The 25,066-nt window shown below is 40.7% G+C and overlaps 1 protein-coding gene across 9 annotated transcripts in view; it reads right to left on the reverse strand.

Moving 5' to 3' along the window:
- CEP70 (centrosomal protein 70) overlaps nucleotides 1-18,116 on the reverse strand; it is a 105,773-nt gene extending 87,657 nt beyond the window's left edge. For 4 of the 9 annotated variants that reach the window (XM_054479757.2, XM_054479755.2, XM_063662220.1 and 1 more), the window contains exons 1-2: nucleotides 18,009-18,116; nucleotides 15,679-15,781 (exon numbers count right to left, since the gene is read on the reverse strand). In XM_054479757.2, coding sequence (XP_054335732.1) covers nucleotides 15,679-15,687 — 9 coding nt within the window. In that variant the 5' untranslated portion in view covers nucleotides 15,688-15,781; nucleotides 18,009-18,116. Of the gene's footprint in view, nucleotides 1-15,678; nucleotides 15,782-17,519 lie in introns of those variants that run through there. The other 5 variants (XM_063662222.1, XM_063662218.1, XM_063662226.1 and 2 more) reach the window with 3 other exon arrangements.
- Nucleotides 18,117-25,066: the final 6,950 nt, after the last annotated feature.

Here is a 25,066-nt window from a genome sequence, read left to right on the forward strand (position 1 = left end):
CACATAGGCTCAAAATAAAGGGATGGAGGAAGATCTACCAAGCAAATGGAAAGCAAAAAAAAGCAGGGGTTGCAATCCTAGTCTCTGATAAAACAGATTTTAAACCAACAGAGATCAAAAGAGACAAAGAAGGCCATTACATAATGGTAAAGGGATCAATTCAACAAGAGCTAACTATCCTAAATATATATGCACCCAATACAGGAGCACCCAGATTCATAAAGCAAGTCCTTAGAGACCTACAAAGAGACTTAGACTCTCACACAATAATAATAGGAGACTTTAACACCCTACTGTCAGTATTAGACAGATCAACAAGACAGAAAGTTAACAACGATATCCAGGACTTGAACTCAGCTCTGCACCAAGCAGACCTAATAGACATCTATAGAACTCTCCACCCCAAATCAATAGAATATACATTCTTCTGAGCAGCACATCGCACTTATTCAAAAATTGACCACATAGTTGGAAGTAAAGCACTCCTCAGCAAATGTAAAAGAACAGAAATCACAACAAACTGTCTCTCAGACCACAGTGCAATCAAATTAGAACTCAGGATTAAGAAACTCACTCAAAACCGCACAACTACATGGAAACTGAACAACCTGCTCCTGAATGACTACTGTGTAAATAACAAAATGAAGGCAGAAATAAAGATGTTCTTTGAAACCAATGAGAACAAAGACACAACGTACCAGAATCTTGGAACCAACCCAAATGTCTATCAATGATAGACTGGATTAAGAAAATGTGGCACATATACACCATGGAATACTATGCAGCCATAAAGAATGAGTTCATGTCCTTTGTAGGGACATGGATAAAGCTGGAAACCATCATTCTGAGCAAACTATCGCAAGGATAGAAAACCAAACACTGCATGTTCTCACTCATAGGTGGGAATTGAACAATGAGAACACTTGGACACAGGAAGGGGAACATCACACACCAGGGCCTGTCATGGGGTGGGGGGCTGGCGGAGGGATAGCATTAGGAAAAATACCTAACGTAAACAACAAGTTAATGGGTGCAGCCCACCAACATGGCACATGTATACATATGTAACAAACCTGCACGCTGTGCTCATATACTCTAGAACTTAAAGTATAATAAATACATAAATAAATAAACCCAAGGGCCGGGCACCGTGGCTCATGCCTGTAATCCCAGCACTTTGGGAGGCCAAGGTGGGCAGATCACGAGGTCAGGAGATCAAGACTAGCCTGGCCAACATGGCAAAACCCTGTCTTTACTAAAAATATAAAAAATTAGCCGGGTGTGGTGGCTCACGCCTGTAATCCCAGCTACTTGGGAGGCTGAGACAGGAGAATCACTTGAAGCCAGGAGATGGAAGTTGCAGTGAGACGAGATGGTGCCACTGCACTCCAGCCTGGGTGACAGAGCGAGACTCTGCCTCAGAAAAAATAAAAAAAATTTTTAAAACCCAAAAGAACAGAAACATAAGCAGACAAGAGGTAAAACAAAGAGAAAAGCACATGGTACTTGACAATATGGTAGATTTAAATCCATATCAGTAATTACATTAATCATGAATGGCTCCAGTTAAAAGAGAAAGACTGTCAAACTAGATTTTTAAAAATCAAGCTATATGCTGTTGAAGCGAAAAAAGACTTCTAAAACACTAAAAAGCCATTTAAAATAAAAACATTAAAGCAGTTAAAAGTAAGAGAATAAAGAAACAATTCTGGGAAGATGGCATGGCCACAGCCTAGTTTTTTCATCTCTGCATCCCACATTAAAACAGAAGCAACTAGAGAGCAAAGCTAAAAACCCAAAAGCAATAGCAGGTCTTCTCTATACGTAGGGGATTGGTTTCAGAACCACCTGCAAGTACCAAAATCCATGGATGCGCAAGTTCCTTCAATAAAATGGTGTAGTACCATTGGCCCTCCTTATCTGCAGGTTTCAATCTGCAGTCGGTTGAATCTGTGGATACAAAACTCGCAGATATAGAGAGCTAACTATTTATATCAAAAGCTGGTGAAAGAAAAGTTATTCTCACGAACACTAAAATATAAGTGGGGAAGGGCAAACCACTAACGGCCATAAAAGCTGCATGGTACCAGCATCTGTGCCGGAAGAAAAAAAAAGCTACAGGCAGTATCTGATGGTTATGAGAATGAGAGAACTCCCTAATTCATTGGTATTGCTAATATTCACTATGGCACTAACATGAAACAGGAAGTGAAACCAGAAGGGGTTTTACCCTTTCCTAGAAGAAAAACAGAAGATGCTGGAACCCTGTGAACACTCAAAATGGACGTGTTACAGTTCCATGACAGAGCCCATGAGGAGAAGACACTTTTGGGAATAGAATCAAAATTGAGCAAGATAAGGATAAGAGAGAAGGGAAGATCCACACCAAAATAGGGAAGAAAATAGAAGGAGGAAGTCTCAGAAAACAAACTGCCATATTTTCAAACACTACACAAAAATATTAGAAGTCCAAGATGTTAGAAAAGCTTTCCTGAACTCTCAACCATTATAAAAGTTCAGAAAAACTAATTTTATATAAAAGTGAGCAAAGAAAAGCACTGAGGTCTAACCCCATCAAAAGTTAATATTGAAGGCGGAGCAAGATGACTGAACAGAAGCCTCCACCGATTGTCCTCCCAACAGGAACACCAAATTTAAGAACTATCTTTACAAAAAAGCACCTTCATAAGAGCCAAAAATCAGGTGAGCAATCACAGTAACTGGTTTTAACTTCATATGGCTGAAAGAGGCACCAAAGAGGGTAGGAAAGACATGTATAAATTGCCAATACCATTCCCCCCCAATCACCAGGTAACGGCCAGCCATGTGGCGCAGAGAGAGAATCTGTGCACTTGGGGGAAGTAAAGTGCAATGACTGTGGAACTTTGCATTGAAAGGCAGTACCAACAACACCAGGAAGAACTCAACCCACTGGAGGGATCATTTAGACCAGTCTTAGCCAGAGGGGAATCACCCATCCTAGTAGTCAGAACTTGAGTTTCAGCAAGCCTTGCCAACGTGAGTTAAAGTGCTCTGGGGTCCTAAATAAACTCGAATAGGCCACAAGGACTGCAACTCCAAGGCAAATCCTAGTGCTATGCTAGGCTCAGAGCCAGTGCTCTTGAGGGGCATGTGACCTAGTGAGACAACAGCCAGGGCAACTAAAGGAGCGCTTGCATCACCCCTCCCCCAACCCCAGGCAGAGCAGCTTGCAGTTCCAAAAGTAAACCTTTCCTTCTGCTTGAGAAGACAAGAGGGAAGAGTAAAGAGGACTTTGTCTTGCAACTCGGATACCAGCTCAGCCACAGTAGGATAGGGCATTGAGCAGAGTTATGAGGCCCCCATTCCAGACGCTAGCTCCCAAACAACATTTCTAGACACATCCTTGGCCAGAAAGGAGCCCATTGCCTTGGAGGGAAGGACCCAGTCCTGGCAGGATTCATCATCTGCTGATTAAAGAGCCCTTGGGCACTGAATAATCAGCAGCAGGAACCAGGTAGTATATGCCATGGGCATTGGGTGAGACTCAGACATGCTGGCTTCAGGTGTGATCCAGCACATTCACAGCTGTGGTGGCTATGAGGACAGACCCCTTCTGCTTGAGAAAAGTAGATGGAAGAGTAAAGAAGACTTTCTTGAGCTTAGATACCAACTTGACCAAACTGGGGAAGAGCACTAAGAAAGCTCTTGGGGTTCCCAATTCCAGGCTTTGGCTCTTAGCTTCTCTGGACCTACTCTGGGCCAGAGGAGAAGCCACTGCCCTGAAAGGTGAGTCCCAGGCCTGGTAGCGTTCACCAGCTGACTAAAGAGCCTTGGGCCTTAAGTGAACCTAGGTGGTACCCTGGCAGTACTCCCTATGGGTCTGTGGTGGCGGTAGACAAGTGGAGACTTCTCTGCCTGGGGAAAGGGGAGGGAAAAATGGGAAGAACCTTTTCTCATGGTTGTGGCACCAGCTCAGCCTCAGTAGAATAGAGCACCAGGTAGGTTTCCAAGGATTCTGATTCCAGGCCCTGGCCAGACCGAGTACAGTCCCAGTGGGGCTGGCCACAGGGATGCCTGTGTCACCCCTCCCCCAGTTCCAGGCAGCTCAGCACAGAGAGACTCCATTTGTTTCAGAGAAAGCAATGGAAGACAAGAGTCTCTGCCTGGTAATCCACAGAATTATTCCAGATCTTGTCCAAGACCAGCAAGGTGGTAACTCTACAAGTCTGCAAAAACCACAGCATTACTGAGCTTGGGGTATCCCGTAACTCAGATATATAGCTGCAGTGACCAAAAACTCTGATCACAACACTCAAGTCTCTGGAAAGTCTTCCCAAGGAGGATGGGTACAAACAAGCCCAGACTACAAAGACTACAATAAATACCTAATTCTTCAATGCCCAGACACCAACAAACATCTACAAGTATCAAGACCATCCAGGAGAACATGACCTCACCAAACAAACTAAATAAGACACCAGGGACCAATCCCAGACAGACAGAGATATGTAACCTTTCAGACAGAATTCAAAATAGCTGTTTTGAGGAAACTCAAAGAAATTCAAGATGACACAGAGAAGGAATTCATGATCCTATTAGACAAATTTAACAAAGAAACTGAAATAATTTTTAAAGTCAAGCAGAAATTCTGAGTGTGAGAAATGCAACTGACATAATGAAGAATGCATCAGACCTCTTCATAGCATAATTGATTAAGCAGAAGAATCAGTAAGCCTGAACACAGGCTATCTGAAAATACATGGTCAGAGGAGACAAGAGAAAAAAGAATAAAAAACAGGCCGGGCACGGTGGCTCATGCCTGTAATCCCAACACTTTGGGAGGCCAAGGCAGGTGGATCACCTAAGGTCAGGAGTTCGAGACCAGGCTGACCAATATGGTAAAACCCCATCTCTACTAAAAATACAAAAATTAAAATTAGCTGGGCGTGGTGGCGTGTGCCAGTAATCCCAGCTACTCGGGAGGCTGAGGCAGAATCGCTTGAACCCAGGAGGTGGAGGTTGCAGTGAGCCAAGATCCCACCACTGCACTCCAGACTGGGCGACACAGTGAGACTCCATCTCAAAAAAAAAAAAAAAAAACAAAAGAAAAGAAAAAAGAATGAATCATGCCTATAAGATCTAGACAATAAGCTTCAAAAGGGCAAATCTAAGAGTTATTGGCCTTAAAGAGGAAGTAGAGAGAGACAGGGGTAGAAAGGTTATTCAGGCAGGGCGCAGTGGCTCACGCCTGTAATCCCAGCACTTTGAGAGGCGAAGATGGGTGGATCACCTGTAGTCAGGAGTTCAAGACCAGCCTGGCCAACGTGGTGAAACCCTGTCTCTACTAAAAATACAAAATTAGCCAGGTGCAGTGGCACACGCATGTAATCCCAGGTATGCGGGAGACTGAGGCACGAGAATCACCTGAACCCGGGAGGTGAATGTTGCAGTGACCCGAGATCGCACCTGAGTCAGGGTGACAAGAGTGAAACTTGTCCCAAAAAAAAAAAAAAAAAGAAAAGGGAAAGAAAGAAAGTGTATTCAAAGGGATAACAGAGAACTTCCTAAACCCAGAGAAAGATATCAATATTCAAGTACAAGACAGATGTAGAAAACCAAGCCAATTTAACCCAAGGAGACTACCTCAAGGCATTTAATAAGCTCCCAAGGTCAAGAAAAAAAAAATTCTGTAAGCAGAAAGAGAAAAGAAACAAATAATATACAATGGAGCTCCAATACATCTGGCAGAAGACATCTCAGTGTAAACTGTATAGGCCAAGAGTGGCATGACATATTTAAAATGCTGAAGCAAAAAAAACTTTTATCCTAGAATCCTTCAAACATGAATGAGCAATAAGTTTGTTCCCAGACAAACAAAAGCTGAGGAATTTCATCAACACCAGACCTGGCCTACCAGAAACGCTAAAGGGAGTTTTTTTAATCTGAAAGAAAAGGACGTTAATGAGCAGAAATTATTTGAAGGTACAAAACTCACGGGTAATAAAAAGTACACAGAGGCCGGGCATGGTGGCTCATGCCTGTAATCTCAGCACTTCGGGAGGCCGAGGTGGGTGGATCACGAGGTCAGGAGTTCAAGACCAGCCTGGCCAAGATGGTGAAACCCTGTATCTACTAAAAATACAAAAATCAGCCAGGCGTGGTGGCACATGCCCATAGTCCCAGCTACTCGGGAGGCTGAGGCAGGAGAATCGCTTGAATCTGGGAGGTGGAGGTTGCAGTGAGCCAGGATAGCGCCACTGAACTCCAGCCTAGGTGACAGAGCGAGACTCCATCTCAAAAAATTTAAAAATAAAAAATAAAACAATGAGCCGGGCATGGTGGCCTTTAATCCCAGCACTTTGGGAGGCTGAGGCAGGCAGATCACAAGGTCGTGTTCAAGACCAGCCTGGCCAATATAGTGAAACCCCATCTCTACTAAAAATATAAAAATTCTCTGGGCATGGTGGTGTGTGCCTGTAGTCCCAGCTACTCGGGAGGCTGAGGCAGGAGAATCACTTGAACCCAGAAGCCGGAGGTTTCAGTGAGCCATAATCACGCCACTGCACTCCAGCCTGGGTGACAGAACTAGACTCCATCTCAAAAAAATAAAAATAAAAATAAATAAATAAATAAATAAGATAATGGATTATAAGATAGTATTTTCAAGCCTCAAGGTGACCTTACATCCAAAAACATACAATGGATACACAAAAAATAAGAAGCAAGAAATTAAAACATACCACCTGAGAAAAATCACCTTCACTAAAAGAAGATAGGAAAGAAGGAAAAAAGAAGACCACAAAACAACCAGAACAACAAAATGACAGTAGTAAGTCCCTATTTGTCAATAACATTGAACATAAATGGACTAAACTCTACAATCAAAACACTAGAGTGACCGAACTGAAATACACTTCACCTATAAAGACACATATAGACTGAAAATTAAGAAATGGAAAAGGATATTACAGGCCAATGAATCCAGTATAGCACGAGTAGCTATACTTATATCAGACAAAAGAGATTTTAAGACAAAAACTGCAAGAAGAGACAAACAAGGTCATTATATAATGATAAACAGGTCAATTCAGCAAGAGTACGTAACAATTGTAAATATTATACACCCAACACTGGAGTACCCTGATATATAAAGCAAATATTATTAGAGCTCAAGAGAGAGATAAATCTCAATACAATAATAGTTGAAGACTTCAACACCACACTTTCATCAGACAGATCATCCAGACATAAAATCAACAAAGAATCATCTGACTTAATCTGCACTATAGAACAAATGGACCTAACAGATATTTACAGACGTTTCATCCAATGGCTGAAGAATACACATTCTTCTCCTCATTCCCAAGGATGGACCATAGGTTAGGCCACAAAACAAATGTTAAAACATTAAAAACAAACTGGAATAATATAAAGTATCTTCCCTGACCACAATGGAATAAAACTAGAAATCAATAACAAGAGGAATTTTGGAAACTATTCAAACATATGGAAATCAATCAATAGGCTCCTGAATCATCAGTGGGTCAATGAAGAGATTAAGAAGGAAACTGAAAAATGTCTTGAAACAAACGATAATGGAAACAGAACATACCAAAACCTATGGGATACAGTGAAAACAGTACTGAGAGAAATTTATAGCTTTAAGTGCCTATATTAAAAAGAAAAACTTCAAATAAACAACCTAATGAACTAGAACTAGAAAAGCAAGAGCAAACCAAACTGAAAGTAGAAGAAATAATAAAGATTACAGCAGAAATATGAAATTGAAACAAATAAGACATAAGAACAATGAAACAAAAAGTTGGTTTTTTGAAAAGATGTAGAAAACTTATAAACCCTTAGCCAGACTAATGAAGAAAAAAGAAACGACTCAAAATCAGAGATGAAAAACGAGACATTACAACCAATACTGCAGAAATACAAAGGATCATAAGAGCCTACTAGGAGCAACTATATACCAATAAACTAGAAAATCTACAAGAAATGGATAAATTCCTAGACACATACAACCTAAGATTGAACGATAAAGAAATCCAAAACCTGAACAGACCAATAACAACATTGAAGCTATAATAAAAAGTCCTCCAGCAAAGAAAAGCCTCGGACTCCATGGCTTCACTGCTGAATTCTACCAAACATTTAAAGAACTAACACCAACCCTACCCAAACTATTCTGAAGAATGGAAGAGGAGGGAATACCTCCAAACTCATTCTATGAAGCCAGTATTACCCTGATACCAAAACCAGACAAACACATATCAAAAAAAAAAAAGAGAGAGAGAGAGAAAAACCTACAGGCCAATATCCCTGATTAATATTGATGCAAAAATCCTCAACAAAATACTAGCAAACCAAATTCAACAACACATTAAAAAGATCATTCATCATGAACAAGTGGGATTTATCCCAGGGATGCAAGGATGATTCAACATATATAAATCAATCAATGTGATACACCATTATCAACAGACTGAAAGACAAAAACCATATGATCATTTCAATTGATACTGAAAAAGCACTTGATAAAATTCAACATTCCTTCATGATTTTAAAAAAAACCCTAAAAAAACTAGGTATAAAAGGAACATACCTCCACATAATAAAAGCCATGTATGACAGACCCACAGGCAGTATCACACTGAATCAGGAAAAACTGAAAGCCTTTCCTCTAAGATCTAGAACGGAACAAGGATAAAAAATTGACAAACCTTTAGCCAGACTAATGAAGGAAAAAAGATTCAAATAAAATCAGAGATGAAAAAGGACTGGAATTGCTCTAGTTAGGACTAGAATTGCTCTAGCTAGAGATGAAAAAGGACTGGAATTGCTCTAGCTAGCAGTTAGACAAGAGAAAGGAAAAAAAGGGCATCAAAATTTGAAATCAAATTATCCTTGTTTGCAGGTGATATGATCTTATATTTGGAAAAACCTGAAGACTCCACCAAAAAGCTATTTGAACTGGTAAACAAATTCAGTAAAGCTGCAAGACACAAAATCAGCTTAGAAAAATCAGTAGCATTTCTATAAACCAACAATGACAATCTGAAAAAGAAATCAAAACAGTAATCCCATTTACAATAGCCACAAAGAAAATTAAACACCTAGGAATTAACTGAACCAATGAAGTAAAACATCTCTACAATGAAAATTATAAAATACTGATGACAGAAATTGAAGAGGCCACAAAAAATGAAGATATTCCATGTTCATAGATTGAAACAATCAATATTGTTAAAATATCTATACTACTCAAAGCAATCTACAGATTCAATGCAAATGCCTAGCAAAATACCAATGACATTCTTCACAGAAATAGACAAAATAATCCTAAAATTTAAACCACAAAAGACCCAGAATAGCCAAAGCTATCCTGAGCAAAAAGAATAAAACTGGAGGAATCACATTAACTGACTTCAAATTATATTACAGGGCTATATTAACTAAAACAGCATACTACTGCCACCAAAACAGACACATAGACCAATGGAACAGAACAGAAAACCCAGAAACAAATCCATATACTGACAGTGAACTCATTATTGACAAAGGTGCCAAGAACAAACATTGGGGAAAGAAAAGTTTCTTCAATGAATGGTGCTGGGAAAATGGATATCCATATGCAGAAGAATGGAACTAGACCCCTATCTCTCACCATATACAAAAATCAAATAAAAATAAATCAAGACTTAAATCTAAGCCCTCAAACTATGAAAGTACTACAAAAAACTTGGGGAAACTCTCCAGGACATTGGATTGGGCAAAGATTTCTTGAGTAATATACCACAAGCACAGGCAACCAAAGCAAAAATTGACAGGTGGGATCACATTGAGTTAAAAAGCTTCTGCACAGCAAAGGAAACAACAAAGTGAAGAGACGACCTACAGAATGGGAGAAAATATTTGTAAACTACAAATCTGACGAGGGTTAGTAGCCAGGATGTATAAGGATCTCAAATAACTTTTTTTTTTTTTTTTGAGTCTTACTCTGTTGCCCAGGCTGGAGTGCAGTGGCACAGTCTCAGCTCACTGCAACCTCCGTCTCCCAGGTTCAAGCGATTCTCCTGCCTCAGCCTCCTGAGTAGCTGGGATTATAGGCACATGCCACCACACCAGCCAATTTTTTATATTTTTGGTAGGGAATCAGCATATTAAAGAGATATCTGCACTCTCATGTTTACTGCAGCATTATTCACAAAAGCCAAGATTTGGAAGCAACCCAAGTGTCCATTGACAGACAAATGGATAAAGAAGATCTGGTACATATACGTAAATGGAGTACTACTCAGCCATAAAAAAAGAATGAGATCCTGTCATTTGCAACAACACGGATGGAACTGGAAGTCATTATTTTAAGTGAAATAAGCCAGGCACAGAAAGACAAACATCACATGTTCTCATTTATTTGTGGGATCCAAAAATCAAAACAATTGAACTCATGGAGACAGAGAGTAGAAGGATGGTTACCAAAGGCTGGGAAGAGTAACAGGTGGGCTGAGAGGAAGAGGGGATGGTCAATGGGTACAAAAAAATAGAAAAAAAGAATAAGATCTAGTATTTGCCAGCACAATGGGTTGACTATATTCAATAATAATATAATTGCACACTTTTAAGTAACTAAAAGAGAATAATTGGATTGTTTCTAACACAAAGGATAAATGCTTAAGATGGTGGATACCTCATTTACCCTGATATGATTATTATATATTATATGCCTGTATCAAAATATCCCATGTAACCCATAAACATACACATCTGTGCACCCATGAAATTAAAAAATTTTTAAATTGTAAAAGTTCATATTAAAAAAGAGAATATCTCTACAGACAAGAAAAATATACTAGAAAGACATGCTCACAAAACAGATAGGAACTATAACCTCTATATTAAAACAAACTAAAATACATGTAAAACTCTGTAAGACATGAACAACATAATTAGAAATAAGAAAAACTTGGAAATGAGCTGACAGAATCTAGAAATTAGTAACTTTTAAAAACTAATTATTTCTGAAATGAAGATTAAAGAAGGAAAATGAATAAGTAAAGACTACAGACAATGCCTTAAGAGAAATAGAGATTAAAAGGAAAACAATTTTAAAAATTAAAAAGAAATGAAGAAGAAATATGAAAATGACAAAGACAGGCAAAGAAGCTCAAACATACACATAATAGTAGTGGTAATTGAAAAAGAAAACTAAAACAACAGAACCAATTTAAAAAACTATAATTCAGGAAACTTTCCTGATTTTAAAATTCATACAGAGCTGCAAAAGACCTATAATAGACAAAACAACTTTGAAAAAGAACAGGCTGGCCATGGTGGCTCACACCTGTAATCCCAGCACTTTAGGAGGCTGAGGCAGGAGGATGGTTTGAGGCCCAGGAGTTCAAGACCAGACTGGGCAACATAGCAACACCCCATCTCTACAAAAAAAAAAAAAAAAAGATTAGCCAGGCATTGTGGCATGAACCTGTAGTCCTCACTACTTAGGCGGCTGAGGTGGGAAGACAACTTGAACCCAGGAGTTTAATCAGTGAGCTATGATTGTGCCACTGCACTCTAGGCTGGGTGACAAAGCAAGACCCTATCTCTAAATTAATAAATGAATGAATGAAAAAGAAGAACAAAGTTGAAGGACTAATACTATATCATTTCAAGGTTTATAAAGCTATAGTAATCAAGACAATATAGCATTGATCTCAAGATAGACAAACAGATTAATGAAACAAAATAGATTCCAGAAACAGACTCATACATATATGGACAACTAATTTTCACCAAAGATATGAAGGTAATTTAGCAGGAAAAATGATAGTTTTTTTTCAATAAATGATGCTAGAACAATGGGATGGCCATATACAAAAAAAAGAAAGAAAGAAAGAAAAAGGACTTTCAGCCATATCTCACACCATATAGAAAAAAATTAAAACGAATGACATAAATCTAAAACTTAAAATCACAACATGTCTAGAAAAACAGAAAAACTGTATGGCCTTGGGTTAGGCAAACATGTCTATGATATGACACCAAAAGCATGATACAATTCAAGAACAAATGGGGCTTCATAAAAATAATGTCTGCTCTTTAAAATATACCATTCTGAGAATGAAAAGAGAAACCACATACTCAGAGAAAATAGTCAGGCATCAGAAAAGTTTCATATCCAGAATATATAGGGAACTCTCAAAACTCAGTAAGGAAGTTAACATCAACAAAAAGTAAACAACCGAACTTAAAAATGGTCAAAAAATTTCAACAGACATTTCACAAAAGAAGACATACAGATGGCAGCTAGGCACATAAAAAGATGCTAAACATTGTTAGTCAGGAGGGAAATGCAAATTCAAACACATGATGTGACACCACTACACATATTAGAATGGCTAAGAATGACTATACCAAGTGTTTTCGAGGATGTGAGGGAACTAGAACTCTCATATACTGCTGATGGGAATTTAAACTAGTACAACCACTTTGTAAATCACTTTGGCTATTTCTTAAAAGGTTAATAAGCACTTACCATAAGACCCAGTCATGCCATTCCTAGAATTTACCCAAGAGAAATGAAAGCATTATGTCCACACAAAGACTGTACACAAATGTTCATAAGAGCTTTATCTATAATAGCCAGAAACTGGAAACAACTCCAATGTCCAGTAGCAGGTGAACAGACACACAAACTGTGGTATACCCATTGGATAGAATACCCCTCAGCAATAAAAAAGAATATGTGCAACATGGATAAATGTCAAAATAATTACGCTGAAAGCCAGCCATAAAATAGTACATACTATAACATTCCATTTATATAAAACTCTGGAAAATGAAAACCAACTGTGGTGATAGAAAGCAGATCAGTGGTTGCTGAGAGAATTGGAGGCTAGACACAAAGACTATTAACGAGAACAAGGGAATTTGGGGGGATGATGGATATATTGACAATCCTGATTGGGGTGGTTTCATAGGTGTATATGTAAGTCAAAACTTATATTTTATACTATATACGTGCAGCTTATTGTATATTAAATATATCACAATAAAGCTGTTTTAAAAATAAAGTTTTCCTGAAATTTAAAAAAAGATTTGAAACTACAAATGGAAAGAAAACATGAAGTACCTGAGAATACTGACCCAAAACAACCAACACAGTGATATATTCTAATATTATTACCAGACTTTAATGAAAAAGAAAAAATTTGGCTGGGCGTAATGGCTCATGCCTGTAATCCCAGCACCTTGGGAGGCTGAGGCAGGTGGATCACTTGAGCCTGGGTTCATGACCAGCCTGGGCAACTTGGCAAAACCCTGTCTCTCAAAAACAAAAAAAAAAAAAAAAAAAATAGCTGGGTGTGGCAGCATACACCTGTAGTCCTAGCTACTCAGGAGGCTGAGGTGGGAGGACTGCTTGAACCCAGGAGGTGGAGGCTGCAGTGAGCCAAGATCATACCACTGCACTACAGCCAGGGTGACAGAGTAAGACTGTATCTCAAAAAGAAAAAAAGAAAACAAATTATTTGGTTATCCACAAGAAAAAAACCCACATGACTTATAAGAAGAAAAATTAGATAATAATCTGACTTTGATACCAATACTTTATTCCAGAAGAAAAAGGAGTAATGTATTTAAGAAATTCAAGGAAAAGAACTGTGAGCCAAAGACTTTATATCTGCAAAATTGACTTTGAAGTATAAAAAGAATAAACTTTGATCAATATATAAGAAGTCAGACAATATTACTTCCTGAGGAATCTAACAATGTATTAGCTTCAGGTAGCCAAAATGCCTAGAGAGACCTCAGCATAAACACTGGTGGTAAACATTAAATATATTAATAAAACTAATAGGCTAAGAGGGAAAAAGTAGAACATGAAATGGCTATATACTCTGACAATGCAGATAAAGCACAACTGTTAAAACAGAGAGAGAAGAAAAAATAGGAAGAACATAAGCAAAAAAAAGGTTTAATATTTTTCAGTAATCATACTGATGGTGATTTTAGAAATATAGTTCTGATACTGTCATATGTATAATACAGAATAATGAGTAAATATGGAATATTCCATTTTCTCCTATATTCTTGAGAATCATGATTCTCAGTATGGAAAAAAGGAATTACACTTGTGATAGAGAAGTTGTTAAGTAAAAGCTCTGTAGTCTCAATCTGAAGACTGGAAGTAGAATACATTAGGTATCTTTTAACATGTGTGTCTATAGATAGATATAGGTATCCTAGCTCTGTCTACTGAAATGCCTGAAACAGTGACTAACTCAGGATCTTTAGCATTCCGACTGTAACTGAAATATTATTTCCCTCTAAATGAAACCCGGGCATTTTAAAGAAATGGCTGATTTCGTATCTGTGATAGGAATTGTTCAATATATTATATAACAAGGAAGCTATCAAAAACTAGGAGGCCAGGCTCACAGTGCAGCTTGGCCAACATGGTGATACCCCGTTTCTACTAAAAATACTAAAAAAAAAAATAGCCGATCCTGGTGGTGTGTGCCTGTAATCCCAGCTACTTAGGAGGCTGAGGCAGGAGAATCACTTGAACCCAGGAGACAGAGGTTGCAGAGAGCTGAGATCGCACCACTGCACTCCAGCCTGGACAACAAAGTGAGACTCCCATCTCATAAATAAATAAAAAAAAAAAAAACAGGGAAGTGATTACTACAAAACTATAAAACCCAGAAGAATGGCGACTAAATGTGAACACAGGAGTTTTGACTGGGATAGGGTAATGGAAGGGATCTGGCATACCTGAATGGTATGGTCCTGCAATAATTTATTAAGCTATACATTTGGTATGTGATTTATAACAAAAATTTCATTTTACGATAAAAAGATTTTGTTAAATAACAAAAATAGAAAAGTAAAGGAAATGCTAACCTAACCAAAAGAAAGCTGGTACAGGTTGAACGTTCCTAATATGAATATTTGAAATCCAAAATGCTCCAAAATCCAAAACTTTTTGAGCACCAACTTGACACCACAAGTAGAAAATTCCACACCTGACCTTATGTGACAGGTCACAGTCAAAACTTCATTTCATGCATAAAACTATTAAAAACGTATAAAATTAGCTTTAGGCTGTGTGTATAAGCTGTATATGAAACAATAAATGAATTTTGTGTTTAGAGTTACCCAACTCTAAACAAGATACCTCATGTATATACAAATATTGCAATTTTTTTTTTAATCTAAAAGTCCAAAACATAGTTTCAAGCATTGCAGATAAGGGATACTCAACCTGCAGAGCTCTGTAGCCAGACTGTCTGGGTTCAAATCATGGATTCTGCCACACAGCCAGGAGAGTACAGTACTAATCTCTGTGTGCTTCAATTTCCTCATCATAAAATGAGGATAATAAAAGTACTCAGCTCACGAGTTAAAGATTAGGAGAGTTAATATAGAAAGAACATAAAGCATTGCCTGGCACACAGGAGGATGGAGACTGTGATTAGAGTTGGTGATCAGCTTTCTGTGTTATCTTAAGTAGGTACTTAACCTCTCTGAGCTTCAGCTTCTTTGCTGAGTTGTAAAATATCTACCTGATAGGATTATCAGGAAGTCAAAAGGAAATATATGTAATGAACCTAGTATAGTACTCAATAAATATCAGATTTTTTTCCACGACCTCCCAACATCTGGAGTCATCCGTTACATTAGACATACCTCAGTCATAGCATATTACTCTTGCACTTTACACCTGGTCATTCAGGTTGATCTCAATGAAATGATCACCCAACGAGTCTCATGTCTGAAACTGGATCTTCATCTAGGTTTCAAAAAGATAAAAAGAACAAAATCTTGAAATGTTCAACCTCCTGATAAGAATGGTCTTGTGTTACTCCCAGAGCAGGCATCCAAGCTACTGGTAATCATAGATAAAGCAGGCACAACTGAAGTAACTGCTAATGGCCTTCCCAGCTCACCATCGTATGCCTCTTCCCTTCTCTTCTCTCTCCTTCTTATCTTTCCTCTCCCTACCTTGTTAAAACATTTAGCTGGGTATCCAAATCTATCATCATCTATCATCAATTCTGACTTCTGGCTCCACAGGTAGGATATTCTCATTTGCAAGGATACTAAACTGAAGCATCCTCAGACAAACTACCACTGATCACAAAAGCAAACACAGGAACAAAACTACTCCTCATTTGCACCTGTGACCAAGCCCTCCTTTTCAGAGGTCCATTCTGTGAAATAAACGGGCCAATAGTTTGCAGCAGCCTTTTCCCCACTACAGGCTGTGACAGGACAAAGGTCTGGAACTTTTAAAGTCACAGGAAGAGACCAAATGCTTTCTAGGGCCAAAACAGAAGCTACAGCTTTAATTAGTGTCATAACACACTTAAAATTAAGATTGTGGGGGTAGGAGTCGGAGGGTAGAAGTTGATTTGTACATGGCACAGTAAGCCAAGCATAGAAAAGCAAAAACATAATTGTATCTTCTGGCACTTTCTAGGTTTCCCGAGTCTTTCAGCCAAATTGCCCTTTATAGGTCTGAAGCCCCTTGTAACATGCTCCATATCTTAAAATTTAATTATTTTTTCACCATTTGGGATGGGGGAGGGGAGCTGACAATAAACCATGGTCAATAAGTGTTCCTTCTCAACTGAATCACACCAAAATCTGTAAGCATCTTCAAAAGTATATACTTCAAATTACTGCAATAAATGAACATGTAACCCTTTCGAAGTCTCTATTCCTTATTAAACGCAAAAGCTCCATTCTAAAAATATCCCAACTTGCTGTTTAATGTTCCTAAGAAAGAGCTGAACCTACCCCAAATAGAAAAGAGTTAAAATGGAATGTCATCTCAACCAAATCATTCTGTCTCAGGAGAGGTGACATGAAGGGGCAGAACCCTGCTTTGAAGCAAAAGCTGTAGGGAAAACTCCAAGTCAGCCACCTCTTCCCCAAAAAGCGGGGCAGGGGAGGCCAGAGTCTACTTGGCAATATTTAAAGTACAAAACTCATGCCGAGGCTTGAAACCAATATGGGTAATGCCTGCACAGAGTTTAATATATTATACATATATTTTTGAGACAGAGTCTCGCTCCGTCACCCAGGCTGGAGTGCAGTGGCGCGATCTCGGCTCACAGCAACCTCCGCCTCCCGAGTTCAAGCGATTCTCTTGCCTCAGCCGCCCGAGTAGCTGGGATTACAGGCGCACACCACCATGCCCAGCTATTTTTTGTATTTTTAGTAGAGACGTGGTTTCATCATGTTGGCCAGGGTGGTCTCGAACTCCTGACCTCAGGTGATCCGCCCACCTCGGCCTCCCAAAGTGCTGAGATTACAGGCGTGAGCCACTGCGCCCGGCCTGTTTAATATCATTGATTGAAAAACAAAGTGGCAGTAAAAAAGGAAACTCTGATTGGTCTCTCTGTTACAGGTGACTTAGCCTTCTGGCATTTTTCACCTTGAAAGACTCCTATTAGGCCCTGTATAAAGTTAGAGGTCCCCTGAATCCGGAATGAGGTTAATAAACCGGAGAAAGCGATACTCACCTGTGCTATTCGCCTAATCGCCCCCTTCTGCTCCGAGTCCTCACTCCCCAAACAACCTTCGCGGTTGTTTGACACAAAACTAGCGCTTCAGCCCGGGTCGATTCTGGGGGATGGAGTAATTACCTACAGCTTAAATCGAGTCTGTGCCCGATGTGATTCTAAGCTTTATTCTTACTGCCTCATTTAACCCTCACAACCACCTTGTAAGGCAAGAATTACCAGCTTTAGTATACAAATAAAGAATCGGAGGCGCTGAGACATTAAAGGAGAAGCCAAAGAACACAAAGCCTGGGGAGCTGGGACTAGACGCAGGTTTGTCCGATCCCCAAAGCCTTACGCAGGAATCTTTAATTGGCGCGACCCTGTCCCAGACGGCTCCTCCCTGACAAGGGTCAGTCTGACCACTTTTAGGCCCAGGTGAGGTCAAGTCCGGGGTACGCCGGGAAGGGGCTCACGCCGACGCCTCTGAGAGCCCCGAACGCCACTCACCTTACTCAGTCGCCGCCTCCCACCAGCAGCCAGCCCGGCCAGGCTAGGCTGGGATCAGCTACGTCAGGCCCCGCCTCCGCGACCGTTACCCCCGCCGGGGGAGGGCGGCCAATCGAGCCCGAGCGCATCGAGGGCCAGCCCCTCTTTGGCCTGCGAATGTCCCCAAACGATTCTCTCCAGCCTCACCGGGCAGCTGGGTCCGCCCCGCGCCCTCCGGTTGGCTCACTACGGGGGGCGGGGCTTACCGCAAACGAAGGCGTCGGTGAGATGTGCTGGTCGCGGGCACGCTGGCGCTTCCAACGCACTCTTTAGGTGCCCTGTCACTTACATGGAGCCTTATTTGCCCGGAAGACGTCAGAAATACTTGTGGCCGTGGGTGAAAGTGAAGCCTGGGTTACCTGGCCACCAGAGACTGCCCTCTCTCTCTCTCTCGCCCCCTACCCCGCCGCGACTACGAGCTCTTGCTGGGGTACGGGTCAGCGTGTTCTCGATGTTCCAGACCTGAATGACCACTGTAGCAGCTGACATTTGGAGGACCCCAATAAATATTTGTTGATGACATTTCATCTTCCCATTCAGCATTTTTCCACATCTCGACGAAGCGTCAGGCCCTACCTGAGGCTGTAACCGTCCACCATTGTCATTGTATCTTATAGCCACATGGTGTCGCTGTTGACAACTTGTCTTTTCAAATCAGTCAAATGATGTAGGTCTGTGTTACAGTCAAATGTTGCAACAGACTGTGTTGCAGTCAAATGATGCAGGTCCCACAGTAGCCAACAGGGATGTCCCATCTAGGGCATCAGCCAAGGGTCTCTCATCAGGAGATCCAAGGGCTCTTGGAGCTCAATACTTTCAGACCCTTCTTAGCCTTCTTCCAGGCAGCTGGGACTACACTTAAGTTAGATCTCTGTGTTTGCCCCATGCAAACATGTCCCTACCCCAACCTACGCCTACCCACTGTGCTTTCCATACCTGGATATTCACTCTAACGATGGTTAGCAGATTGCGTTTTCAGTTCTGAAAATGCTAATAGTCTCAGTGCTTCCCTTTTCCAAGATAATAGGGTGCGCTTGCATACTCTTCTGAGCATGGCTGCCCTAATTGTAGAGGCCAAACATCTTTGAGTCAGTTATGATTATTTTGCATGCACGTGATATAAAATCTGAGCTAACTTGTCTTCCTAAAAAATAAGGAAGTTGCTTATCTCGCATAACAGAAAGCTCAGAGGCAAGGGAGACTTTGATTAATTCAGTGGCTAAGCAAGTTAACAAGGACCCAGTTGCTATTAGTCTCTGCTTTGTTGTGAAAAAAGGGCAGACTTCAAATTCATACTAACGTGATTTTCCAGATGTCTACTTGGAGAAATCAGGACCACATACTTTCTTTTTCATCTAAAACCTTTCCTTCTGGTTTTTTGAGCCAATAAGGTCACACAGGCACACACTCTTCCTCTTTACCAGTAACTGCCTGGGAAATGTACAGACAGCTTAAGCCTGGGTTCCAGAAGTGAAAAGGAGCTACGACAATTGGAATTGGCAATAGTGTCAGTGCTCTTTGAGTCACATGAGTTGCAAGGTGGAGACATGGCTATTTGAATAAAACTGGAGACCTGTAAAGGAGAAGAGGAAAATGGATGCTAGATGGATGATCACCAGTATCTTTCACAGTCTTCGAAGCACAAGAAGGCTGATTCCTCTCTATTTTCTAACTGAATTTTTTATGTGGTGAATGGAGGGGAAGAGGTGCTATAGCACTGCCCTCCAAAACAATTCCCTTCTTATGGACCATGAAAGCCTTTCCAGCACCTCTCTTTGCTAGAGAAGGAAAACATCCCTGCACACAAATTTAGTCTTTCACTGAGAATCCTGCTACATTGGTCTCAAGAGTTTTCTATGGGCCTCATCGACCCAATAGAATTCTAATAATTCTAAACATTCATTTAACATTCATTCATTTATAAAAATGTGTTGGCCGGGCACAGTGGCTCACGCCTGTAATCCCAGCACTTTGGGAGGCCGAGGTGGGTGGATCACCTGAGGTCAGGAGTTCAAGAACAGCCTGGCCAACATGGAGAAACGCCATCTCTACTAAAAATACAAAATTAGCCAGGCGTGGTGGCATATGCCTGTAATCCCAGCTACTTAGGAGGCTGAGGCAGGAGAATCACTTGCACCTGGGAGGCAGAGGTTGCGGTGAGCCGAGATCGCACCATTGCACTCTAGCCTGGGCAACAAGAGCAAAACAAAAAAAATTTTGTTAAGCACCTGTTGTGTACCAGGGATTCAACTAGATGCTGAGTCAGATTTATAAGTGGGGGAGTTTACAATAGTAAGTAGGCCCAGTTGTGATTCCTGCCTTCGTGGATCTTATAGTCTGACTGGGGAGAAAATATGAAACAAATGCAATTAAGTATATATTATTAATATAATAAGTGATATTAAAGAAGAGAAGAGGGGCTATGGAGAAGGCCTCTCTGACGAAGTGACACTTAAGCTGAAAGCCAAGCATGTCATCATTTCAGCTTTCTGCTTTCCCCTGTACTTTGACTTCCTAGTATAAATTATAACCTTCATTAGCAGTTAAAACACATCTTTTATTTCTCAACTTCTTTTTTTTTTTTTTTTTTTTTTTTGAGACAGGAGTCTCGCTCTTGCCCAGGCTGGAGTGCAGTGGCGTGATCATGGCTCACTGCAAGCTCCGCCCCCCAGTTCACGCCATTCTCCTGCCTCAGCCTCCGGAGTAGCTGTGACTACAGGCGCCTGCCACCACGCCTGGCTAATTTTTTTGGGGGGGTTATTTTTGGGGGTTTCACCGTGTTAGCCAGGATGGTATCAATCTCCTGACCTCGTGATCCACCTGCTTCGGCCTCCCAAAGTGCTGGGATTACAGGCGTGAGCCACCGCGCCCGGCCTAATTTCTCAACTTCTAAACTGATTCTCAAATTTTCTTCTGGGTATAGAACTGTCATATTTCTCCCTAGAAAAACATGAGTATATCATATGTAAATGGTAATTCATGATGAATTCTCAAAGATTCTTCAACTCATAAGTTTTTTAGACTTAGATTCCTTTATTACATGAATACATTTGTTTCTGCCTTTTCCACGAGAATTTGAACTCCTGGGAACATGAACCACGTCTTACTAAACTTCATCCTGCAGCTAGCATACTTCCTTGGTGCACAGTAGGTGCTAAACACAGCTTTAAACTGTAGCAGGACAAACCACAGACAAAACCTCTCAGATACCGAGTTGTATAAGGAAGGGCTTTATTCAGCTGGGAGCATCGGCAAGCTACTGCCTTAAAATCCTAGCTCCTGAGTGCACAATTTCTGTCCCTTTTAAGGGCTCACAACACTAAAGATTTCACATGAAAGGGTCATGATTGATTTGAGCAAGCAGGGAGTACGTGACAGGGACTGCATGCACTGGTGGTCAGAGAGAAATAGAACAGGGCAGGGAATTTCACAATGTTCTTCTATACAATGTCTGGAATCTATGAATAACATCAGTTTCTAAGTTATGAGTTGATTTTTAACTACTGGGTTTAGGCCAGGCAGGCCCAGGCCTGGTTTCGGGCCTGGCACCGGGCTGCCTGTCTTTGGTTTTACTTCCTTGTTGTTTTTTCTTAAAACAGGTACTCAGTATAAAACAATATAAAATAATATGAGAGGGTCTTTCTCTTCCTTCAGAACTACATTGTTAAATTTGAGTCAAATTTATTCAGAGCATTCACCTTCAGTAGTCATTTTCCAATGTGAAGGACAATAGGCAAACAGCTCAGGCAAATATATTAATGACAAATGCTCAATAATCTATACAGAATAACAATAGTTATGTTAATTGGGCACTTAAAATGTGCTAGGCTCTGCGCTAATCACTTTCATTTTCTAACTTGTTGAATCTTCACAACAACCTTAATATAAGTACTGTTATTATCTGTTTTACAAACGAGCAAGTTAGGAAATAGAAGCCAAAAAATTTTGAAATGATTTGCCAAGGTCATACACTAGTATATGGCAAAGCCAGGATCTGAACCTAGGCATTCAGGCTCCAAAGCCTATGTCATTAATCACTTGACCATATCACTTCTTGTGATAGACATCTGCTTTACCATCAGATTGGTATATGCATTTATTGCAATTTGCAATTATTTACTGTGTATTAGTTATTGCTAATGTCATTATTGCTAATGTCTGTGTATTAGTTATCTATTGGTACATAAAAATTACCCTAAAACATAGCAGCTTAAAATAAACATTTATCATCACAATGTTTCTGTGGGTCAGGAATACAGTAGGGCTTAGCTGGATGGTCTGGACAAGATCTTTCATGGGGTTTCAGTCAACCTTTTGGTCTGGGCTACTGTCATCTCAAGGTTCAGGTGGGGCTAAAGGATTCACATTCAAACTCACTCATGAGGTTATTGGCAAGCCTCAGTTCATTCCTCCTCAAGTGGGCCTTTCCCCAGGCTGCCTTAGTGTCCTCATAACATGGCAGCTTCCCACAGAGTACACAGCCCAAGACAGCATGTGAGCAACTAAAACAGAAACTGCAGTCTTTTTTATAACCTAATCTCAGAAGTTACATATCACTACTTCTGCCATATGCTACTGGTCACATAGACCAACCCTGGTAAAATGTGAGAGGACTACACAAGGAGATGAATACCATGAAGTGGGGATCCCTGGGGCCCATCTTGAAGAATGGCTACCACAGTTTATTTGTACATATTTTTGTGACTACCTCCTCCACTAGAATGTAAGTGTCATGAGTGGGAGAAATGATCAGTGTTGTTCACTGTTGTATTCCCTGCCACAGCACCTGCCATATAACAGATGACCAATAAGTACTGAGTAAATATAATGATGAAAGTGATATGAATTCCAAAGGATGAGCTCCCTATAATCCTCTCTTACTGCCAAACAAATTCCCAGTTGCCATTAATGGTACCATTTAAAGCTATATATTTCTTTCAGAGACATGGTCTCACTGTGTTGCCCAGACTGGTCTCAAACTCCTGGCCTCAAGTAGTCCTCCCACCTCAGCCTCCCAAAGCACTGGGATTACAGGCATGAGCCCCTGTGTCCAACCCACTTAAATAATTTTTAAAAGCAGGAGAATATCATGAACATTTATTCATGTATATAAAATTATAGACTGTGGACTTGGAAGAAACACACAGATTAAAAGATCTGTTTTAACAGCTAATGAAGGCTATAATTTATACTAGGAAGTCTAACACAGTCTACACACCAAACTCAAGGGAATATTGGCCTTTTGGAAGGAGAAAAGAGTAATAGTATTGAGATTTTCTTCTATTAAAATTTTAATACTAAGTCAATATTTAATGATGGTCAATTCTGGGAGGCAGGAATATGTGTATTATTTGCTGTATTTTTCTATAGCTTTAAAATTTCTCAAACAAGATAGAAAATGTTAAAAGTCTTGACCAGACCGAGTGCAGTGGCTCACACCTGTAATCCCAGCACTTGGGAGGCCAAGGCAGGCAGATCACTTGAGGTCAGGAGTTCAAGACTAGCCTGGCCAACATGGTGAAACCTCGTTTCTACTAAAAATACAAAGATTATGGCTGGGCGCAATGGCTCATGCCTGTAATCCCAGCACTTTGGGAGGCCGAGGCGGGCGGATCACGAGGTCAGGAGATCGAGATCATCCTGGCTAACATGGTGAAACCCCGTCTCTACTAAAAATACAAAAAATTAGCCAGGCGAGGTGGCGGGCACCTGTAGCCCCAGCTACTCGGGAGGCTGAGGCAGGAGAATGGTGTGAACCCGGGGGGTGGAGCCTGCAGTGAGCCGAGATCGCACCATAGCACTCCAGCCTGGGTGACAGCGAGACTCCGTCTCAAAAAAAAAAAAAAAAATTAGCCTGGCGTGGTGGTGCGTGCCTGTAATCCCAGCTACTCGGGAGGCTGAGATAGAAGAATCACTTGAACCTGGGAGGCTGAGGTTGCAATGAGCCGAGATCACACCACTGCACTCCAGCCTGGGTGATAGAATGAGACTGTCTCAAAAAAAAAAAAAAAAAGGTCTTGACCAGTTGGAACACGTGTCTGTACTGCCTTCCTTTGCCTCTTGCTCTAATTAAGGCTGTACTATAAATTCCAGTCTCCAGATAACTCAGACCAGTACCTATTTTCTCCTGAAATTGTCCAAGCTTTTCTGGTCTGAAGTTCTACACAATCACCTTACTTGGCTGCTTGTTCCCTTTCCGTATTTTTGTAGAGAGAGCCACAGCCTCTTTGTGCTGAGAGAGAAGTGCCTAAGCAGCGGCAGCCTGGCCAGCACTGGGAGACTGTGGTTACTGGCACTGGTTCTGTCACACAACCCTCTAAGGCGGGCGCAGCAGCCAGAATCCTGGGCCCTGGGGCTTGTTTCTGAAGTGCTAATGCCTCTTCCTTGAACACATAGCCAACAGTCATGCTAGACCAATGCTAGAAGGGCACATGGAAAATGTTAAATTTGTAGATATCAGATTAACTTTTCCTTTTTATTTTGGTCTCCATGCTGTTTAAAAAGTAAGCTCAGAAAATCAACCACGCTAAGGGAGGTGGTGCATGCCTACAGTCCCACTACTCGGGAGGCAGAGGCAGGAGGATTGCTTGAGTCCAGGAATTCAAGACTAGCCTAAGCAATACAGCCTGTGAAGAAGAGGAAGAAAAGAAGAAGAAGAAAGGAAAAAGAAGGAGGAGGAGGAGGAGAAGGAGGGAGGAGGGGGAGGAGGAAAAGAAAAAGAAGGAGAGGGGAAGAAGAAAGGAAGTAGAAAGAAGAAAGAAAAAGAGGAAGAGAAGGAGGAGGTTGGGAGAAAGGGAGAGAGAGAGAAAGAAAGAAAATCAGTCAATCCATTAACAATTCCCTTTTCAAAAGGAGGACCAATGAAAACATGGACTATTGTGAATGAAAGTGCTTTTAGCTGCTCTCTTTTTTTATTTTTATTTTTTGAGACGGAGTTGCTCTTGTTGCCCAGGCTAGAGTGCAATGGTGCGATCTCGGCTCACCGCAACCTCCGCCTCCTGGGTTCAAGCGATTCTCCC

Source organism: Pongo pygmaeus, chromosome 2 (assembly GCF_028885625.2).
Source record: "Pongo pygmaeus isolate AG05252 chromosome 2, NHGRI_mPonPyg2-v2.0_pri, whole genome shotgun sequence".
NCBI lineage: Eukaryota > Metazoa > Chordata > Mammalia > Primates > Hominidae > Pongo > Pongo pygmaeus.